The sequence below is a fragment of the Dendrobates tinctorius genome, unplaced genomic scaffold, assembly GCF_039654945.1.
Source record: "Dendrobates tinctorius isolate UK_male_01 unplaced genomic scaffold, ASM3965494v1 ptg000070l, whole genome shotgun sequence".
Taxonomy (NCBI): Eukaryota; Metazoa; Chordata; class Amphibia; order Anura; family Dendrobatidae; genus Dendrobates; species Dendrobates tinctorius.
In genome coordinates, this window is record NW_027361738.1 from 21645972 (window position 1) to 21668111 (window position 22140).

Consider the following 22140-nt stretch of genomic DNA (forward strand, 5'->3'; position numbering starts at 1 on the left):
TCTAGTCTTCCCCCTTGATGAATCTGTTGTTAGGGTTTGCGGATCGCACTAAATAAAATATAAAAATAAAGTGCAAACGCAACCTGGGGTCCATTGTGCAGTGATGTAACCTGCTTCTATTGTGAACAATGACGGAACAAAACAGCGAGTGCTCACCTAAAACACACTGGGTTAACGCCACACAGTGTGATCGGAACACTGAGTACCAAGCTCCGTTACTTCACAGAGAGGTACTGCATCAAGTATGCGAAGTACTACACCCTGTTAATGTCACAGGGAAGTTAGCACGAGGATTAAGCTGGCTCTGCAACTAAACTGTGCTAACCGCACACACGAATCAAGCAGATGCTGAGCCAAGAGAAAGAGCTCTTATAACTATATACGATACCCTGTTGCCTTTACACAAAAGTTTAGCACAGGGGTTGCTCTGTAACTGAACTGTGCTAACTGTACACATGAACAAAACAGATGGTAAGCCAAGCGGAAAGTTCCCCAGTCCTTATACTACAGAACCTGTACCTGACCGGTACCCTAAACTTGTAGCAGGCTAGAGACTCAGGTGTTAAGCCAAGGGTACGAAACCGCATAAACGAGCAATCTGCCTGCCACACATTTATAGTCTCAGAGCATAGACGGACGCACACAAACGTGCAGACGGAGTGATAGAGTAACCAACCACTCACACCAAAGCCAAATTACACTAGCGCGCCTGTGTGCGCCGCTGAGAGCCTTTCATACGCTAGGCTCCACCCCAAACATACATGCTCAGTCGGCCAAGACATCGCCCGTGGGCCAATCCGGATCTTCCACCTCACCAGAGCAGCTAACGTCTGACTACCAATTAGAGGACGCCACATCATGGACAGTCTCAGTAAGGTGATCTCTGGACTTAGACTCCAGAGCCCAAGGCTGCACCTGCATATCACTGGTTACCCTAGACTTAGCTGGAGAGCCGGCAGTAACCAAACATATACCACGAGTCTGAGCATGATGCTGGGACCGACGTCTATGCTGAGCCGCAATCGCAGCAGCCAGACCTAAATGAGGGACCACAGTACCAGATAATGCTTGGGATCTATCGCGCGCAGTGGGAGAATCCCGACGACTAACATCTGTTTTTCTAAATTCACCAATAATTCATAGGAGGCATAAAAGAGACATTGTATTCCAACTGCACTGAGAGACCAGGTTAAAGATGCTGCTGATTGACATCTGTGAAATCTTTAAGGTGGTTAAACCTTGCTTACCCGCTCATGTGTTACATTATCCTTTATTTGTTCTCCATGGGTATGATTTGTTTCCCCTTTGCTTGAGTTGACATAGACATATGATTGTCTACCACAGGTCCATATAGCAGAGTTATGTATATGCTAACTACTCAGGAAACATCCTCTGCATGGACCTGCTCAGAGTACTTCCACATGGAATGGAAATGTTGCAGATTTTGCATATAGAATATCTGCAGTATATTCTAGGACTATATATTGGTCACACACTGCATACTTTTTCAGCATGAAAATTGAGCTGTGGTGAGGATTTTTAAGTATGCAGCATGCCAATTTATGGCCAACATAGAGAGGTGAGTTCCTTGGTGAACTCTACAGAACTAAAATGTTTTATACCTCGATTTCATACTGAATTTGCTAAGTATTTCCTTTGAATCTACGTGCAGATTTGCAGAAGATTTTTTTCTGCAGCTTTTTGGCCTTATTGTATGTCTGTCTGATGACACATGATTCAATTGAAACAAAGGTAATTGCTACAACCACAATATCCATTTATATAATTGCCTTGTAATGTTTTAACTTCCTGTTCTGTCCAGATGTCACCGTATCCCAGAATTCCAAGTGGAGGAAGTTCACCGACCGCCATATTGGGACACCCAAGTGATTGTTGTCTCAATATGGAAACTGCTGCTGGTACCAACCTATTGTGTGGTACCACCAGCGGAACACCATCGCACTGAGCCTGCATCAATTCCACGCAGGCACAATGAATCATTCGGCTGATCCCAGCGGCAGATGCACGACGTGCCTACAGGCAGAGGAAGCCAGACAGATAAAAGGGGTTTTCCCATGAACGAAAGTTCATTTTAAAATTTGTCAGTGTCTGACCGGGTACAGAGCATACCACATCTCCTGGGCAGGGGAGGAAGCAAAAGACAATACTGACATTACAGCAGGGGATCACAGAGTATTCATTTTGTGAGGTAAAATATTTCACTGACTGTTTTTAAACAATATTTTACCTCACAAAAGGTATCCTGTTATGAATGAGTCACCGGAGGAGGAAAAAACAAAAATGCAAGCTAAGTCGAGAAAACCGGAGAGGTTGGTAGCTAGCGGATTGCAGACCCCAATCATATTCACAACAACTAACAGTAGCCGTGGAGCGTTCCTACGGTGGTCCTAGACGCCTCGTCACAGCCGGAGCGCTAAATAAGCCTAAAGAAAGAAAGAGGAAATCTAAACTGCCCCAGAGCAGACCCCAAAGCAATAGACAGCCCCCAACATGTATTGTCGGTGAAACCAGATGAAAACACAAACACAGACAGAAAGACAGGCAGAGCAAATGATGGGGCCCAACTAACTAGATAGGAAAGGACAGAAAAGATGCTGGCTGCAATCCGCAAAAACCCTACCAAAAATGTCCCAACACATCTGATAGGAAAAATGGCCCTGAAGTCACTAGACTTCAAAATCCCTATATCAGCACTCCAATATATTCTGAAGACAGAGCAAAAGAGATTTAACCAATCAGGGACAAAATGGAAATTCAGCAAAGCCTCAGCCGGGGCTGGCTGAACACAAAACTAAGCAAATCAGACAAAATCTCATGGAACAATAACAGAGCAAAACTTAGCTTTAGAAGACAGGAACTGAACTGGAGGCCAGAGCTCAGAGCAGAGAAATCACCAGCAACCCTACAGAGCGTCGGCTGCCTTATATCCACTCAGAGATTCCGGATATCCAATCGCAATCCACCTTTTCAGGTGACAGGTCTCTGCTATCCAAATCAATTTCACCACCTCCTTTCACCAGCAGAGGGAGTTCATTGGACATCAAAGGTGAACGAGAAAATGAGCTCACAACAGTATCCTCTGCGATCTCCTGCTGTAATGTCAGTATTATCTTTTCTTCCTCCCCTGTCCAGGAGCTGTGCTATGTTCTGTACATGGTCAGACACAGGGGTGAGAGAGACAGAGCACGGGGGGGGAGACAGCTCAAATGGGACAGCACATGAGGGGAGAACACAGCTCAGGAAGGAGAGAGACAGCAGACAAGGGGAATATCACATGGGGTAGACAGGTCAAAGAAGAGAGCACAGACGGGAGAAGTCAGCACATGGGGAAAGAGAGAGTGGATAGGTGGGTGAGCACATGGGGGGAGAGATTCTCAACACTGCAAATCCTGCCCCATTGTGACATTACCGCCCTCGCATCGGGCCTCTATTATTATTTTCATACTAGATGATGAAAATTATACCTTCTAAGCAAAGGATGCCTAGACATGGAACTCTATTTTAATGTGTAAATGCTACAATTACAGATATAAATTGTATTCACCGTTTAGGTAGTTTTAAATTTAAAGATTTTAATGGATAGTGTCAAGATTTTTTAATTGCTTTAATTAGACAGGATGGAAATGATCAAGACTGCAGTTGACTTGCTTTTTCTATCTGCTGTCATTCTCTTGCAGTGAGAGATTTTATCTTTTATAGTATACAGCTTCTTTCAATGAAGTTCAGCTTATAGTTTAGTAGAAGAAGAAATGCAGCACTCACCAGTTGAACTGAAAAAATTGTGCGTCTTTTATTTCACATAAGTTCCATTGCCAGATTTATGGACAAGCAGGACTTAGAGGAATGCTGGGAGAGGGAGGTGCCAGACGATGGCCATTTCGTGATTACTCACTTCTACAAGTCCAGGTGAAGTGATTAGCTTAAGGTCATTTCCTTTAACGGACCACAGACTTTACCAATTAGCATAAATGACGTGTTGTAAAAACAAACATTTACAAGTATATGTTTAACAAAACAAATGCACAAAAAATACAATAGACAGAGTGCAAAATACTAGGAAAGAATAATTATTTCCATATCAATTCACGTCGATAATGTATATTTTTACAATATCATAGGAAGATTATAATCTAAATAACTTTATATATAATTATTTATAAAAATACTGATAGATCGATCCAGTCATTTAGTCACAGGGGACCTTGTGAGTTCGCTTTCAGAATCCACCTCGCTTCTTGTTTCAATAAGGCTTTGTCATGATTGCCTCCTTGAGGTGGAAAATTGACCTTTTCAATCCCTGCAAAACGCAAAATTTCTGGGTTAGCTTTATGTACATCTTGAATATGCTTAATCAATCGCAAAGAGCCCTTTCCTGAGGTAATAGATCTATAATGTAAACCACGAATTTAGTTTGACAAGAAATATAGTTTTGCACCTTATGTTTGATAGAGCCACAATGTATGGAATTCCCTGTCAAATGAAGATGACAATATTGGCAATGGCCACATTTATAATTTCCTTTTACTGATAATTCTCATAGCCAATTTTTTTGAGGGGGACGAAGTCTATGATGTACTAATAAGTCACCTATATTGTGTGCCCTCTTATATGCAAATTGCGGAGCTAGTTTGCCATCTGTGTGTAAAGTTTTATCTGCGTGCCCACTGACGTGCCAAGGTCTCCTGGGACTAAATGACTGGATTGATCTATCAGTATTTTTATAAATAATTGTATATATAAAGTTATTCAGATTATAATCTTCCTATGATATTGTAAAAATATATATTATCAATGTGAATTGATATGAAAGAAATATTCTTTCCTAGTATTTTGCACTCTGTCTATTGTATTTTTCGTATATTTGTTTTGTTAAACATATACTTGGAAATGTTTGTTTTTACAAGACGTCATTTATGCTAATTGGTAAGGTCAGTGATCCTATAAAGGAAATGACCTTAGGCTAATCACTTCACCTGGACCCGTAGAAGCGAGTGATCATGAAATGGCCGTCGTCTGGCACCTCCCTCCCCCAGCATTCCTCTAAGTCCTGCTTGTCCATAAATCTGGCGATGGAACTTATGTGAAATAAAAGATGCACAATTTTTTTAGTTCAACTGGTGAGAGCTGCATTTCTTTTTCTACAATACATTGGATGATTCATGTTTGTTCATGCAAGCACCTTTGTTTTTTGGCTGAACTACGTATCGCAATACTGAAGATAAACAGCTCCATCTGTTAATGTGGTGATTTGTGTGCCCTCTATGCTTCTCTACTTGGACTAGTTCAGCCTATAATGCCTGGATGAGAATGCACAGAAGTTATATTATAGGAAAAGAGTTTTAGCTCTTAACATCCCAGTCAACCTTCTCCAGCTCTTTGCTTTGTATACAGCAGTTAGCTGCTCACCTCTTCTCTCTCTCACCATTTGAAATTATGCTGCTATAAATCACCAATCAGCAGTGAGTCTCCGAATGATGGATCTCTACTCTGGCTGTCTGGAGCCTTGAACTTGTTGAAATGCTTTGTTATCTCTGTGTGTAGATACAGGGATAACAGTGTAGTCTCAGAACAAACCACTGATAGCGAATTATGTTCTATTCACCAGAGCTGTCACTCAAAAAGCTGAACTGCCCTGCCAAAAACAGGAAGTAAGGAAACTTTAAGGAGATTGCATTGCATTGTGTGACGAGGTCAGCTTATGCTGAGTCGACTTTTTCTTTAGAGTGGACCCTCTGGGTCGTGGCACCCACCCACCTAGGGTGAGCTGACCTTGTGACAAGGACGTACAGGAAACAAGACAGGACAAGAGGACAAGACGTAAGTTCAAGGTATCTTCATTAAGACAAATTCAGGATAACATTCAGTGCAAAACGTGATAACAAGCAAACACGGCAAGGTGCGTGCGTGGCACGCCAAGGTCCATGGAATAGTACGAGCTAGAAGGCAAGCCTGGTTACCGGCAAGGACACGATGACATCGGACTCCGGACAGCTGGCAGGGATCAGGGCATCAGGCTGTAGACTTCATGCTTACGATCTCTGTCAGGGAAGGCAGGCTCCGGGAATCCAGCAGGCAAACCAGGGTACAAGCAAGGAGGCACGACGGATCTCCAGGCATGGTGCGTGTTAGGGAACACACCAAGGTCCAAGGCAAGATTCTAGGCAGGGTGCGTGCTAGAGGCACACCAGGGTCCAGGGCAAGGTGCAAGGCAAGGTGCGTGTGTAGGGGGCACGCCAGGTTCAATGTGCGAAACACGGTGCATGTGTAGGGGACACGCCAGGGTTCAAAGTTTAACATACAAGACTGGATGCGTGTATAGAGACACGCCAAGGCACAAGGGACAAGGCAGAGTCCTGCACGTGCAGAGGGAACGCCAGGGTCATAGTTCAAGGCAGAGTCCTGCACATGCAGAGGGGCACGCCAGGGTCAGGGTTCAAGGCAGAGTCCTGCGCGTGCAGAGGGGCACGCCAGGGTTCAAGGCAGAGTCCTGCATGTGCAGAGAGACATGCCAGGGTCAGGGTTCAAGGCAGAGTCCTGCGTATGCAGAGGGCACGCCAGGGTCAGGGTTAAAAGCAGAGTCCTGCGCGTGCAGAGGGCACACCAGGGGCAGAGTTCGGGCTATGACCTGTGCGTGTGAGAGGGCACGACAGGGTACATGGCTAGACCTGCGCGTACTTTTACAGAAGCACGGGGAGGTATGCCACGGAGCAGGCGAGGGCCTGCGCATGCTAAGAGAAGCACGGAGAGCCCAGTGCAGAGACAGCATAGGTGCAAGGAAGCACAGAGAGCACGGCTGGGGCACTGGCTAGCTGGACGGGCTGCAGCACAAACAGGCGGGTAAGACTACAGCGACCCCGGCTGGGGCATAGCAGGCAACACAGCTGTCACTGACTGACGAGCACGGCTGAGGCACAAGCAGGCGGGCACAGCTAGGGCGGGCATGGCTGAGCCATAAGCAGGAGGCTAGGAAGGCCAGGCGCATGCAAAGGGCACGTGAAAAAACAAGGCAAGGCAAAGCAAGAAACAAGGCAAGGCTAGGCGAGATACAAGGCAGGACAGGGTACGGAACATGGAGTGGAACATAGGCAGAAACAGAGCCAGGTCAGAGCGAGAACAGAGCTAGCAGCAGAGCATAGGCCGAAGCCCAGAGTCGGGTCAAGGGAACACCTTGAGACTAGCGTGAAAATGTGCAAGAAAGCACAATAGGACAGAGTCTAGCAGCGGAGCGTAGGCCGAAGCCCAGAGCCGGGTCAAGGCAGAGCCTTGAGACTAGACATGGAAATGTGCAAGAGAGCACCATAGGGCAGAGTACGGAAAAACAGGCAGAAACAAGAAACATGAGAAGCACTAACATGGAAATGTGCTAGCGAGTAAGGAGAAACCAGGCAAAGACAGGGAACATGAGAAGTACTACAAGGCTCAGAATAGCAAAGACCAGACATGGCAAAACAGGCAAGGCAGAGAACATAGGAAGTACTACAAGGCAAAGCATAGCAAGGACACAACATGGCACTAGAGACAACACAAGACAAGGCACGGGACAAGAGGCAGAGTAGAAGCACAGAGCGTGTGCAGAGATGCACTACAGGGCAGAGTGCAGGGGCACAGAATACAGGGAGTGACCCAGCAGACCAAGCAGCCATGCAGGGAAGCAACACGACACTCAGGCCCCGACCATTGGAAGGGGCGGTCAGATATAGCACCATAGCACCTGCAGTTCCGGGTCAGGATCAGGGAAGGACTTCCGGTTCAGATCCTCCAGGATCATAGAGAGCGTTGCTAGATCAGACTGGGCAAAACCATAGAGAAGGTCACATGATCAGGGCTCCAGGAATACATAGAGGATTGCAGAATCAGACAGTGCTGGAACATAGGAAAGGTCACATGGTCAGGGCTCCAGGAATACATAGAGGATTGCAGAATCAGAGCAAAGACGGATGGTTACCTAGCAACGGCGTACAGCCATGATGTAAGGCGCGCGTGCACACCGCTCCAGGCATCTTGCAGCACGAGACATAATGGGCATGAGAATTCAGTACACGAGCACACCACTCCAGGAGTCATGCGGCATACCAGACATGGCGGGCATGATAGTTCGGTGCACACTGCTCCAGGGGTCATGCGGCATAACAGACATCGCGGGCATGACGGACATGACAGGCATAGCGGACATGGCGGGCATGACACATTTCTCTGAACAGCTCAAGAGACAACTTCAGAATAGCCCATTAATATCACCAAAATTTTTGATTAACCAGCATATTTCAGGTCTCTTACTTCCCATTGATGGTTTCTGTAACACTACATTTTCTGTGGATGTTAAACTTCGGATGGCTCTTCCTAGTCTGATATAGCTTTGTACTTTGACTTTATGAGTCAGATGCCTATCTCTCTGGTTCTCTGCATTAAGCAGTGACATAATGTGTAAGATCTTACTGCTTAGTGCAGATTCACTGTAGAGGGACTGATAAGTATACATGGCTGCTTGAGACGCTCCTCATATGTATGCACTTTATGAGTTTTCCCTACAGCACTTCAAGTGTCCATGACTATCATACTGCACTCTTCTTTGATCAGTATGACAAAAAAGGTCTTGACACTGAATCAATTCAAAGAGGCAGGGAATGCTTAAAGCAACATCCACAGTGGTATACCTACAAATCATGGGATCCCATAGCAAAAATCATAATTTGCCCCCCCATAAAAAATTTTTTTAGCAGTTCGGCAGGGTAATTTCACCCAACTTTTAAAATCAGCTCCTTAGTGTTTTCACCCATTACTATACCCCTTTCATGGTCCTTATAGAATATAATGCTCTAAGAAATTCCCCCATACTGATTTATTCCCTCACAATGAATTCCCCCACAGATCACCTTCATGCACATTATAATGATACCTCAGTGCCTTCAGCAAAGTATGATGCAGCCACAGTAACCCCAATATAGTATAATTTCTCCCACAGCATGATGCTTCTAAAGTGCCCCCAAACAGTATGATCGTCCCATGGTTCCCCTATACTGTATATAAAATAGTATCCACAAAGACCCACACACAGTATGAGTACTCCCACACACAATATTATGCCCCAACAGATCGCACAATTAGAGTGAGGGCATCCACACACAGTATAATGTCATCCATCCACCCACAATGTACAAGGATCCCCACACACAATATGATGTCCCCTAAAACCCTAACACATAGCATGAGGGCCTCCATAACACTCTACATAGTATGAGGACCTCCACATACCTAATGGAGGGAGAAAATACTTGTCTGCTTGCCCAGGGCTGTGTTTGCACAGTTGAACGAATAAGAGTCCTCTAGCATTGATACTGGTGCTGATTCTGAACCATCATACTAACAGCCCTTGTATGTGCTAAATGTGTACTTTGCTGTTTGTATCAGATACATTCTGCATTTACTCTAGGGAGGGACAGTTGCATGAGCAGGGAGAGTGGCAGAATACAGTTTTTAGGCAGGGCTTAGAGTTTGCAGTCCATTGCTAAATATATATCTGCTGCATATCGATACATTTACTATATTTTCATCCATAAAAAAATCTGGATTCATTCCTTGCTTTGTGGTACATTTCTGTGGTATATAACACTCTAAAAAAGAATTGAAAAAAATTCATGGATTAAATTTCTCATACATATTAAAAGCTCTGTGGTATATTTCCGTGGTAGACAACACTACAAAAATTGTTGTCAATTTTTTCTGGATTCAATTACTCATCCATACAGTATCACATGCTCTGTGGTACTTTTTGGTGGTATATAACACTCCAAATAAGCTTTTAATTTTTTTTCTGGATTCAATTAGACATCCATACAGTGTAATGTGCTTACAAAAAAAAAACCAACGTGTAACATGCTTAGTGGCTGACAAGGATAGCAGAATCACATGAAAGTCTCCAAAGAGTGACCAAAGTAATAAATGGAGCAAGACAAAGGTGGTGTGACAGCGGAGGTGGCTGGATCCTGTAGTGTGGAAACAGCAGCTTTCCCAAAACCACCAATGCCCAAACCCAAGCTGCAGCATTCAATGCTGGGGTTCTTGCAGACTGCAAACAGGAGAGCCAGCATCCATGGACTGGTGAGTGGACTGCTGGACCTAGGCTTCTTGGAAGAGACAAAGAGGTGAGCCAGGACCAGGGCTGGAGAAATGATAGTGGGCACTCTAGCCGCAAGGTACCAAGAGTTGGCATCCCGGGGTGAGGTTGTTACATATGACTGGCAGCGGAGATGGGTGTCCAAAGGGTTTTGGACCCGTCATAACATCTCATTCAACCAGCTTGCAGAAGCGACAGAACACTTGCCTCAAAGGCTGCATGAATTATCGGCTAGAAACGGTCACGCTTCTCAAAATGCAGGGGCTACATCACTGGTATTCGGTGGGTGTTATGTTGTGAGTTCATTTTCCCCTTCACCATTGAGGTCTGATGAACTCCCTCTTCTGGTGAAGGAAGGTAGTGAGGCTGATTACCAAGCACCTGAGCTGGATGATGATGACTGGGTGACTGGAATTGCTGACTGGATATAAGGCAGCCGACGCCCTTCTGCCTTGCTGGTGATTTCCCTGAGGGATTCTAGGAGACCAGTCTGATTCCTGCTCCTCAAAAGCTAAGTTTTCTGCTCTGCTTTTTGCATTTGTGCTTTGGTTTTGTTTTGCCTTGTTTTTCTGGATTTCTGCCATTCCCTGCTGGGGTGAGCTGAATTCCTTTTTGCTCTGTCTTCAGAAAATACCTGAGTACTGATATAGTCTTTTTGAAGCCTAGCGTCTTCAGGGCTTTTTTCCCTATCAGTCTGTTGGCTCTTGTTTTGATAGGGTTTTGGCGGATTGCATACAGCAGCTTTTCTATCCTGTCCTATTTAGTTAGCTTTGGCCCCATCATTTGCTCAGCCTATCTTTCTATCTGTGTGAGTGTTTGTTCATCTTGCTTCACCGTCATTATATGTTGGGGGCTGCCTATTGCTTTGGGGTCTGCTCTGGGGCAGTTAAGATTTCCCTTTCTGTCTTTAGGCTATTTAGTTCTCCGGCTGTGATCGAGGGGTCTAGGGCACCGTAGGAACCCCCCACGGCTACTGCTAGTTGTTGTTGTTAGGTTCAGGGGTCTGCAATCCGATAGCTGCCAACTTCTCTGGTTTTCTGGACTTAGCTAGTATTTCTGTTTTTGCCTCCTACGGTGACTCAGATAGCTGCCAACTTCTCTGGTTTTCTGGACTTAGCTAGTATTTCTGTTTTTGCCTCCTACGGTGACTCATTCATAACATAATCACCAGCCATACCGCAGATCCTAGGGTACTCAATAGCAGGAAAGAATTGTAAAAAAAAAAAAGTGTGTATATTTTTTCCTCTATATCTCTGAGGCCGTACTGGGAATTTTTTTTCTCTCAATGGAGATAAAGCAATTGTCTGATTGTGTGGAGCAGCTCGCTGCGGAAGTGCGGGGAATATCCGCCTATCTTGCTCATTCACATGCTGCTGAACCAAAGATCCCTACTCCTGATGTGTTTTTTGGGGATCGGTCTAAATTTTTGAATTTCAAAAATAATTGTAAATTATTTCTTGCCTTGAAGCCTAACTCGTCAGGAGCTCCGCGCAGCAGGTTAAAATTGTCATCTCTTTGCTGCATGGCAATCCCCAGGATTGGGCGTTTTCTTTGAAACCAGATGATTCTATTCTAACTAATGTGAATGCATTTTTTCAAGCCTTGGGGTTGTTGTATGACAAACCTAATGCTATTGATCAGGCTGAAAAGACCCTGTTGGCATTGAGCCAGGGTCGAGATTCTGCAGAATTGTACTGTCAAAAATTCCAAAAGTGGGCGGTCCTTACTACCTGGAATGATAATGCCTTGGCAGCTCTCTTTCGGAAGGGTTTGTCAGAAGCCGTAAAAGATACTATGGTGGGATTTCCTGTTCCCTCTGGTCTTGACGATTCTATGTCATTAGCCATTCAGGTTGATCGGCGTTTACGTGAACGCAGGACTGCACAAGAGGTGTTGCCACCTGTTGAACAAGTGTCTGAACCTATGCAATGTGATAGAGTTTTGTCCAGGGAGCAACGTCAGGAGTTCAGAAGGCGTAATAAGTAGAGTTGAGCGAAACGGATCGAAAAATTTAAAAAGTCGCCGACTTTTGGCAAAGTCGGGTTTCATGAAACGAAACCCGACCCTAGGATGAGGTCGGCCACGAGGTCGGTGACTTACGCGCCAAAGTCGCGTTTCAAAAGTTTGTTTTGCGCTCTTTGTCAGCCAATCAGGATCCACGGACACTGTGGGCAACGTGATGACATAGGCAGGGGTCACCACCATCTTTCAGAAGGGCATGCAAGTGATTGGCTTGCTTTGGTGGGCGTCACAGGGGGTATAAAAGGGCGTGCATGCCGACCGCCATCTTACTTCTGCCGATCTTAGCATAGGGAGAGGTTGCTGCTGCTGATTCTGTAGGGAGAGCGTTAGGCAGGGAAGAAGAAAAAAAAACTGCTTCTGTTGCAAGCGATTTTGCCTGTACAACACACCAGTCACTGTGTGTGCCGTGCAAGGGGAGGCTATATTTTGGTGGATCAGCGGTGTTGGTTGTTAGGCTGCCTTCTAAGGCTTCCTGACAGCTGCATTGCTGTTTACCCACTGCTCTGCAAACTGCTTTTTTAAAAGCAATCCCAATTTTTTTTTTTGTCCTGCTGAGGTACTGAGCGTGCATTTTTTCACACCATACAGCGGTGCACACTCCTCACACAGTACCGTGTAACGGCTATTATCACAGCCACAGTGAAGCTATCTGTGTGTCACTCTGGAAGGATAAGTGGAGGACTTGTTCCGTTCTTACAGACCTACACTCTAGGGAGATTCCTATTCTGCCCAATTCTATATACACTTTGTAGTTTGTGATACACTAGCCAATTTCTGCATGTGACATAGTGCTGTGATATTCAGTGGGCCTCACACAATCCAAAAGTGTCCAATGTCCACTAGTGTGTGCAGAAATTCAAAATCTCCCTTATCCTGTAGTCACTTTTTTCACACCTGTGCCATCGAGCCTGTGACATAGCGCTCTGATATTCAGTGGGCCTCACACAATCCATAAGTGTCCAGTGTCCACAAGTGTGTGCAGAAATTCAAAATCTCCCTTATCCTGTAGTCACTTTTTTCACACCTGTGCCATCGAGCCTGTGACATAGCGCTCTGATATTCAGTGGGCCTCACACAATCCATAAGTGTCCAGTGTCCACAAGTGTGTGCAGAAATTCCAAATCTCCGTGATCCTGTAGTCACTTTTTTCACACCTGTGCCATCGAGCCTGTGACACAGCGCTCTGATATTCAGTGGGCCTCACACAATCCATAAGTGTCCAGTGTCCACAAGTGTGTGCAGAAATTCAAAATCTCCCCTGTCCTATAGACACCTTGTACCTTGTTTTACATTACTATATACAGTAGTTTGTTGGATTTTGTCTACATTTCTACCAAAAATGAGGAAGGCTGGTGGAAGAGGCCGTAGAATTGGGCGGGGGTTGGCAGCTGGTAATGATGGTGTTGGTGGTGGATCTGATGGTAGTGGCAAAAGCAAAATAGGACCGAATGCAGGAGGTGTTGAGCCTGCATCATTGTCTGGCTCCACAAGGCCTCGAAGGCTTACTTTTCTAGGAGTTGGCAAACCGCTTTTAAAGCCAGAGCTGCAGGAAAAAGTTTTGGCTTACATTGCTGACTCAGCCTCCAGCTCTATCGCCTCATCTTCTGAAGTTGTAAAAAATAAAAGCACTGAGTCATCATTGGAGGCTCATGTTCATGAACCACACCTTTCCTTGTGTCCTTCACCCCAACCAAGATTGAAGGATGACGCAGGCCATACTACTGATTACTCCATGGAGCTGTTTTCACATACCATGCCTGGATTATCAAGTGAAATGGTGAATTACCCAGGCCAAGATGAATCTGACATGGAGTGCACTGATGCACAGCCACTGATAGATGATTCTGCTGGTACATTCACTCAGAGCACTACATTGTCCTCGCAGTGTACAGAGCCAGATTCTGACCCTGATGAGACTCAGGTGCCCCTTCCCGCACACTATACCACCATACACGGTGACAAAGAGGAAGCTGCAGATGAAAGTGCAGGTTCGGCCCACCCGCCATCAGACACACCACCGTACTATCAGGGGCCCTGTGCCAGTGCCGTCGCCAACGAGTGGGCCCCCCCTGCTTGCTCAGGATCACAGCACTTGCAAGGTTGAAATACTGTGCAGTGAGATGGAAGATGGGAATGACGAGGAGTCCAGACTAGTACAGGGATTCCCTAGCGAGGAGACTTATTTCATTGTTTTCAATGTTGGGACAGCAATTTTTGGGGAGCACTATACTCTGGAGAATGATAGATGGGGCCCACCATACACTGGAACATTCCAAAGGTGGACATCAGACACTGGAGCAGCATTTACAGGGCCCATTATGTTTGGAGCATTATTTGGGCCCATAAGACAGTGGAGCTTCATCCATGGGGACCAACATATACTGTAGCATTATGTGGAGCTCATAAATATACTGTTTCAAACATTATATGGGACCAATGATTCTGTATGGAGAAATAGATGGGCCTTGTCATGAGTTGTAAAAAGTGAAGTATTTTTCATTGTACTATACCGCTATTTCTCTGCCGTATCGGAGCATGATGAGTTGTGGTATGTGTTAAAGGGGCGCTCTTTCGCCCAGGGCACATGAAAACCTGGAGCCAGCCCTCCCCCCCACAACTTTAGCCAAATAACCCCCATTTTTCAGTGCGTAACTTGTATTATGAAGTTAATTAAGGTTGACAAGCTTAAGTAAGAAGAATTGATGCTTTTGGCATTCAATGGGCACTGTAGGTGTGTTTCCTGTCCTCCTCTCACTGCCGACTTTTATTCCCCATTGACTTACATTGGGTTTCGTGTTTCGGGATGACCCCGACTTTTCCCTGTAGTCGGACGATCTTTCTCGACGCGACTTTTGGAAAAGTCGGGTTTCACGAAACGAAACTCGACCCTAAAAAACCAAAAGTCGCTCAACTCTAGTAATAAGCTGTGTTTTTTTTGTGGAAATGCCTCACATATTATTTCTGTCTGTCCTAAACGAGAGAAACGTTTTGCACACACGTTTTCTGTGGGTGGTGTTCAACCTAAGTTTCTTCTGGCAATTACTCTGATCTGCTCCCTGTCCACATTTTCCACCAAGGCTTTTGTGGATTCGGGAGCAGCCCTGAACCTAATGGACTTGGATTTTGCTAAACGTTGTGGATTTCCGATGACACTTCTGCGGACGCCTATCCCTTTGAGGGGGATTGATGCTACTCCTTTGGTGAAAAATAAACCTCAGTTTTGGACCCAGGTGGTAATGCGGGTCACCCCAGACCATCGAGAAAATTGCAGATTTTTGGTGTTGCATAATTTGCATGATACCATTGTTCTGGGATTTCCCTGGTTGCAAATTCATAAACCAGTTTTGGATTGGAAATCTGTGTCTGTGGTGAGTTGGGGTTGTCGGTGTGCCCTTAGTGAGGCTCTGGTTTTTTCCACCTCTTTTCAGTCGCATGATGTTCTTGACTATTTGGTGGACTTTTATGATTTATTTAGTGAGAATGAGTCTGCGTCTTTGCCTCCTCATAGGAGTTATGACTGTGCAATTGAACTGAGCCCGGGGTGTAAATTTCCCAAGGGTCGGCTCTTCAATTTATCTGTACCCGAGCACGAGGCTATACGATCCTATATTAAGGAGGCGTTGGAGAAGGGTCATATTAGACCATCCTCTTCACCCTTAGGTGCCGGTTTTTTTTTTCGTGGCCAAAAAGGATGGTTCATTAAGGCCTTGTATTGAATATCGTGCCCTCAACAAAATTACTATTAAATATCAGTATCTGTTACCCCTGATTTCAGATCTATTCTATAGAGTTAGAGGTGCTTGCTGGTTTACCAAGCTTGACCTCAGGGGGCGTATAATCTTATCCGCATTAAGCATGGGGATGAATGGAAGACGGCGTTTAATACTCCGGAGGGACATTTTGAGTACCTGCTGATGCCTTTTGGACTCACTAATGCCCCTTCTGTCTTCCAGTGCTTCATGAACGACATTTTCCAAGACTTTGTGGATAAATTTTTGATTATCTATCTGGATGATATTTTGATCTTCTCCAAGGATTGGGATTCTCATGTGGAACATGTTCGGACTATGTTCCGGATCTTGAGGGAGAATTCCCTGTATGTCAAAGGATCGAAATGCCTTTTTGGGGTACAGAGAATTTCATTTTTGGGATTTATTTTGTCTCCGTCAACTATTGAAATGGACCCGGCCAAGGTACAGGCCATTTATGATTGGGTTCAGCCCACTTCTTTGAAGGCCCTCCAGAAGTTTTTGGGTTTTGCTAATTTTTATCGGAAATTTATAGCAACATTTTCTAGTATTGCCAAGCCATTGACTGATCTGACTAAGAAGGGTGCTGATGTGTTGAATTGGTCTCCGGAGGCTGTTTCTTCCTTTCAGGAGCTGAAGCGAAGATTCACTTCTGCCCCGGTTTTGCAGCAACCTGATGTCTCACTCCCGTTCCAGGTAGAGGTGGACGCTTCTGAGATTGGTGCAGGAGCTGTTTTGTCCCAAAAGGATCCTGTAACATCTAAAATGAATCCCTGTGCTTTCTTTTCCCGAAAGTTCTCTCCATCTGAACGTAACTATGATGTGGGGAATCGGGAACTGTTAGCCATGAAATGGGCATTTGAGGAGTGGAGACATTGGTTGGAGGGAGCTAAACATCAAGTCGTGGTCCTCACTGACCACAAGAATTTGATTTACCTGGAGTCGGCCAAACGCTTGAACCCTAGACAGGCTAGGTGGGCCTTGTTTTTTACACGTTTTGATTTTGTAGTCTCTTTTCTTCCTGGCACTAAGAATGTCAAGGCAGACGCTCTCTCTAGGAGCTTCTTTGCTGATTCTCCTGTGGTGACCAAGCCTGCTACCATCTTAGGCGAAGGGGTAGTTCTTTCTGCCATCTCGCCCGATTTGAGACGTGCTCTGGAAGAGTTCCAGGAGGACAAACCTGAGCATTGTCCCAGTGGAAAGTTGTATGTTCCTGACCAGTGGAAGAAGAGAGTGATGTCTGAAGTTCATTGCTGTGCATTGGCTGGTCATCCAGGTATTTTTGGTACTAGAGATCTGGTGAGTTGGTCTTTTTGGTGGCCCGCCTTATCTCGTGATGTCAGGAATTTTGTGCAGTCCTGTGGGACTTGCTCCAGGTCTAAACCTTGTTCTCGCTCTAGTGGGTTGTTGATGCCTTTGCCGGTCCCCAGGAGGCCATGGATCCATATTTCAATGGATTTCATCTCTGATATGCCTGTCTCTCAGAGAATGACTGTTATTTGGGTGATTTGTGATAGGTTCTCTAATATGGTTCATCTTGTACCATTCCCTAAGTTGCCATCTTCCTCTGAGTTGGTGCCCCTGTTTTTGCAACAGGTGGTTCGCTTGCACGGGATTCCTGAGAACATTGTATCTGACAGAGGAGTTCAGTTTGTGTCTAGATTTTGGAGGACTTTCTGTTCCAAGCTGGGAATTCAGTTGTCCTTCTCCTCTGCTTTTCACCCTCAGACCAATGGGCAGACGGAGAGAACAAACCAGACCTTGGAGTCGTATTTGAGATGTTTTATTTCCGCTGATCAGGATGATTGGGTTTCATTTTTGCCCTTGGCCGAATTTGCTTTAAATAATAGAGTTAGTTCTGCCACTTTGATGTCACATTTTTTTTTGTAACTTTGGGTTTCATCCTCGATTTTCTTCAGGGCAGGTGGAGCCTTCTGCCTGCCCAGGTGTTGACACTGTGGTGGAGAGAATGCACCAGATCTGGGACCAAGTGGTGGATAAGTTATCTCTCTCCCAGGAAAAGGCCCAGCGGTTTTCCAACCGACATAGGACCATTGGTCCCCAGTTTAAGGTTGGTGATATGGTTTGGTTATCATCAAAAAATATCGCTATGAAGGTGGCTTCTCCTAAGTTTAAGCCTAGATTTCTTGGACCTTACAAGATTTTGGAGATTATTAATCCGGTCTCTTTTCGTTTGGCTCTTCCTGTCACATTTAAAATCCATAATGTGTTTCATAAGTCCTTGTTGAAGAGGTTTGTTGAACCAGTTGTTCCTGGGGTGGCACCTCTGGACCCTGTATTGGTTGAAGGTAACATGGAATATGAGGTAGAGAAGATGCTAGATTCCCGTCTGGCTAGACGGAGACTCCAGTATTTGGTTAAGTGGAAGGGTTATGGTCAGGAGGATAATTCCTGGGTCTCTGCCTCTGATATTCATGCCAAAAGATTGGTGCGTGCCTTTCATCGGGCTCACCCTGATCACCCTGGTGGCGTGGATGAGGGTTCGGTGACCCCTCCTCAAGGGGGAGGTACTGTTGTGAGTTTAATTTTCCCCTTCACCATTGAGGTCTGATGAACTCCCTCTTCTGGTGAAGGAAGGTAGTGAGGCTGATTACCAAGCACCTGAGCTGGATGATGATGACTGGGTGACTGGAATTGCTGACTGGATATAAGGCAGCCGACGCCCTTCTGCCTTGCTGGTGATTTCCCTGAGGGATTCTAGGAGACCAGTCTGATTCCTGCTCCTCAAAAGCTAAGTTTTCTGCTCTGCTTTTTGCATTTGTGTTTTGGTTTTGTTTTGCCTTGTTTTTCTGGATTTCTGCCATTCCCTGCTGGGGTGAGCTGAATTCCTTTTTGCTCTGTCTTCAGAAAATACCTGAGTACTGATATAGTCTTTTTGAAGCCTAGCGTCTTCAGGGCTTTTTTCCCTATCAGTCTGTTGGCTCTTGTTTTGATAGGGTTTTGGCGGATTGCAGACAGCAGCTTTTCTATCCTGTCCTATTTAGTTAGCTTTGGCCCCATCATTTGCTCAGACTATCTTTCTATCTGTGTGAGTGTTTTTTCATCTTGCTTCACCGTCATTATATGTTGGGGGCTGCCTATTGCTTTGGGGTCTGCTCTGGGGCAGTTTAGATTTCCCTTTCTGTCTTTAGGCTATTTAGTTCTCCGGCTGTGATCGAGGAGTCTAGGGCACCGTAGGAACCCCCCACGGCTACTGCTAGTTGTTGTTGCTAGGCTCAGGGGTCTGCAATCTGATAGCTGCCAACTTCTCTGGTTTTCTGGACTTAGCTAGTATTTCTGTTTTTGCCTCCTACAGTGACTCATTCATAACAGTGTTATCTGAGATGGAAGAGAGAAGGGTGAACCCTTCTTGAAAAATGATAGGGCCTGGGAGATGATCCTTGAGGCAGCTTGAGATGGGCTACTACCACCCCTGAAAGATCGAACTGTCCTTGGGGTTCCTTACCTCCTTTGCGGGAGCAGGCGATGGTGCAGGTGGGTGACATAGGAGGCTGTCACCATTTTCCATAAGTGGAGGGCTCTGGCACTACCTGAAGCCAGGTCAATTACAGCCCAGCCATCTGGGAATCGGGCTCCAGAAAGCAGGTGGAGGCAGTCCCACCAATATTCTGAGGATGGAGGAGAAGAAGCGGACATCTGAACAGGATTACTGTTTTAGACTCCTTATAATTTTTTCCTGGCTTTGCTCTTTGTACAAAGCCTTTATGAGTGAAGGAGTACAACAACTACACTTTGAATGAGGCCTGCCAGTTGTTTCCATTCTGGGTGTTTTTGAACAAAACTCTTTATAACTTTTTCCTGGCTTTGCACTTCCTGCTAAACCTTTATGAGCGTACCCCACAAGTACACACACACCAATTTTGCCCCACAACCTTAGAGGGCTTGGATGAATCCTCCAAGGAGGAATAAATACAGATAACAAGTGTTTCAGGAGTTTAGCTAGAAAATTACAAATGTTTACTGTTCTGACCTCTGAATAGGGCAAATATGTTTGTATTATGTGCTGGTTTAGTTATAGCACCATCTAGTGGTGGCTGTATTTATAGCTGTGTCTTTGATAGCATTTACAGTTTGTGTCTTTAACTGAAGCAATGCATGTGGGATTGAAGCAGTGCATTGTGGGAATGAAAAAGTGTATTCTGGGATAAAGAAGATGCCATTTTATTCTGTGTATTTCATAAGGACACACATGTTTATCTGTCCTCCTGTTAACTCCCCTACTTGAGTTCGTTATCCGGATAAAGCATATCTGGTAAGATTACTATCTTTCTTGCAATGCAGTGTTGTTCAGAGAGGTTTTTAACTGTATGGCAGCCAGAGCTCAGCAGATGTAATTAGACACCTGTGTGTTTCTATGTAAAGTTTGCATCACACTGTTATACTTCCTGTAATTGTGTTGACTGTGTGATCATCTGCCCAATACTTATCCATGTCATTTGTATTCTTTATAGTTTTACTGCATGTTCTATACTCCACCAATAAATAAGTTAGACTACAAAGAACAGTCTGCTTATTTTGGAAGATAGAAGGTGGTTTATGCTGTATGCTGAATTGCACACCATGTCAACGTGTATGAAGGCTGAACATTTGCAAACACTATTAGAATTTTTATCTTCTAAGAAAGGATACATATCTTTTTTTTCTACAGCCTCGCCACATTGACAGTGGATCTTCAGAGGGATACAAGCCTGAGAAATTGAAAGGAGATATTGAATTTAAAAATATTCATTTTACTTACCCTTCTCGTCCAGATGTACAGGTATGTTTTGTACCTTTGTAACCCCTTTACAACTCCCTAAGGATGTGTACTCTGGTGATGAGCTCGCAACTTTTCCGGCACATGTCAGCTGACTTCATCAGCTGACTTGTGCCCCTAACAGTCGAGGGTAGAATTGCGATCCAACGTGTTAAATGCTGCTGTCAAGTTTAATATTTAACATGCTGGTGCCGGAAGCATGTCATAAGCCCTGCCCATCGGCACCCATGTCAAATGACCGCAGGTTGGGCTCTGCAGGAGGCCCTTGTAACTGAACTGCAGTGAGTGCTACCCTGAATTAGATGATCGCAGCTCCTAGTCTCCCATGAAGACTATTGAAGGCAGTGAAAAGTTAAAAAAAGGTTTTAAAAAAGAAAAAAATATAAAAGTTCAAATCACCCCCTTTTTGCCCCATTCAAAATAAAATTAAAAAGCAATAAAAAATACACATATTTGATATCACCACATTCAGTATCGCCCAATCTATCAATATATAAAAATAATTAATCCGATCGGTAAACAACATAGTGAAGAAAAAAATAAAAACATAGGAATTATGTTTTTTGGTCGCTGCAACGTTGCATTAAAATGCAGTAATGGGTGACCAAAAGATTGTATCTACACCAAAATTATATATATATATTAATAAAAATACCATCTTGGCGTGCAAAAAATAAGCTCTCACCCAGAGCCAGATCACGAAAAATGGAGACAATATGGGTCTCGGGAAAATGGCAACTTTTTTTTTTTGACAAATTTTGGATTTTTTTGTCACCACTTAAATGAAAAAGATCATATACATGTTTGATATCTCCGAACTCGTAATGACCTGGAGAATAATAAAGGCAGATCAGTTTTAACATTTAGTGTACATCATAAAAAAAATAAAAAATATGGACAAAACCAATGGTGCTGTTAAAAAGTACAACTTGTCCCGCAAAAAGCAAGCCCTCTCACGGCCATATTGATGCAAAAATAAAAAAAAGTTTTGGCTCTGGGAAGATGGGGAGCAAAAAATGAAAAAGCAAAAATGGAAAAACCTAAGGGGGTAGAGGGGTTAACATACAGTAGTTGCCAATAATTTCACATTTCCAAGTACACTTTGTGCAAGAGAGGATGGGGTTTATGCAAATCCTCCAGAAAGTGAATAATCAAGGTTGAACTGGTGCAATCATGGGAAGAGTGAGGCCAAACCAACTCCATAAATAAGCAATTATGTTTTTTAATCATTAAGAAATATAATTATCATTGCATGTTTATGTGTATTTATATTTGTAGGTTCTACTTGGCCTGAACTTGAAAGTACCGGCTGGCAAGACTATAGCTCTGGTAGGCACGAGTGGCTGTGGGAAAAGCACAGTTATGCAGTTGCTACAGAGATTTTATGATCCCACAGAAGGAGAGGTAGGAATTAATTTATTAATAGGCAATTAATTTTTTTTTATCTTGGTCTGCTG

General features: G+C 44.5%; 1 protein-coding gene across 7 annotated transcripts in view; it reads left to right on the forward strand.

Moving 5' to 3' along the window:
- Positions 1-22140, forward strand: part of LOC141095453 (ATP-dependent translocase ABCB1-like) — a 724951-nt gene that overhangs the window by 361916 nt on the left and 340895 nt on the right. For all 7 annotated transcript variants that reach the window (XR_012233391.1, XM_073581452.1, XM_073581451.1 and 4 more), the window contains 2 exons: positions 20576-20686; positions 21962-22087. Coding sequence is in view for 6 of the 7 variants with exons in the window: in XM_073581452.1 (XP_073437553.1) it covers positions 20576-20686; positions 21962-22087 (237 nt within the window). In the remaining variant the exon portion in view is untranslated. The remainder of the gene's footprint in view (positions 1-20575; positions 20687-21961; positions 22088-22140) is intronic.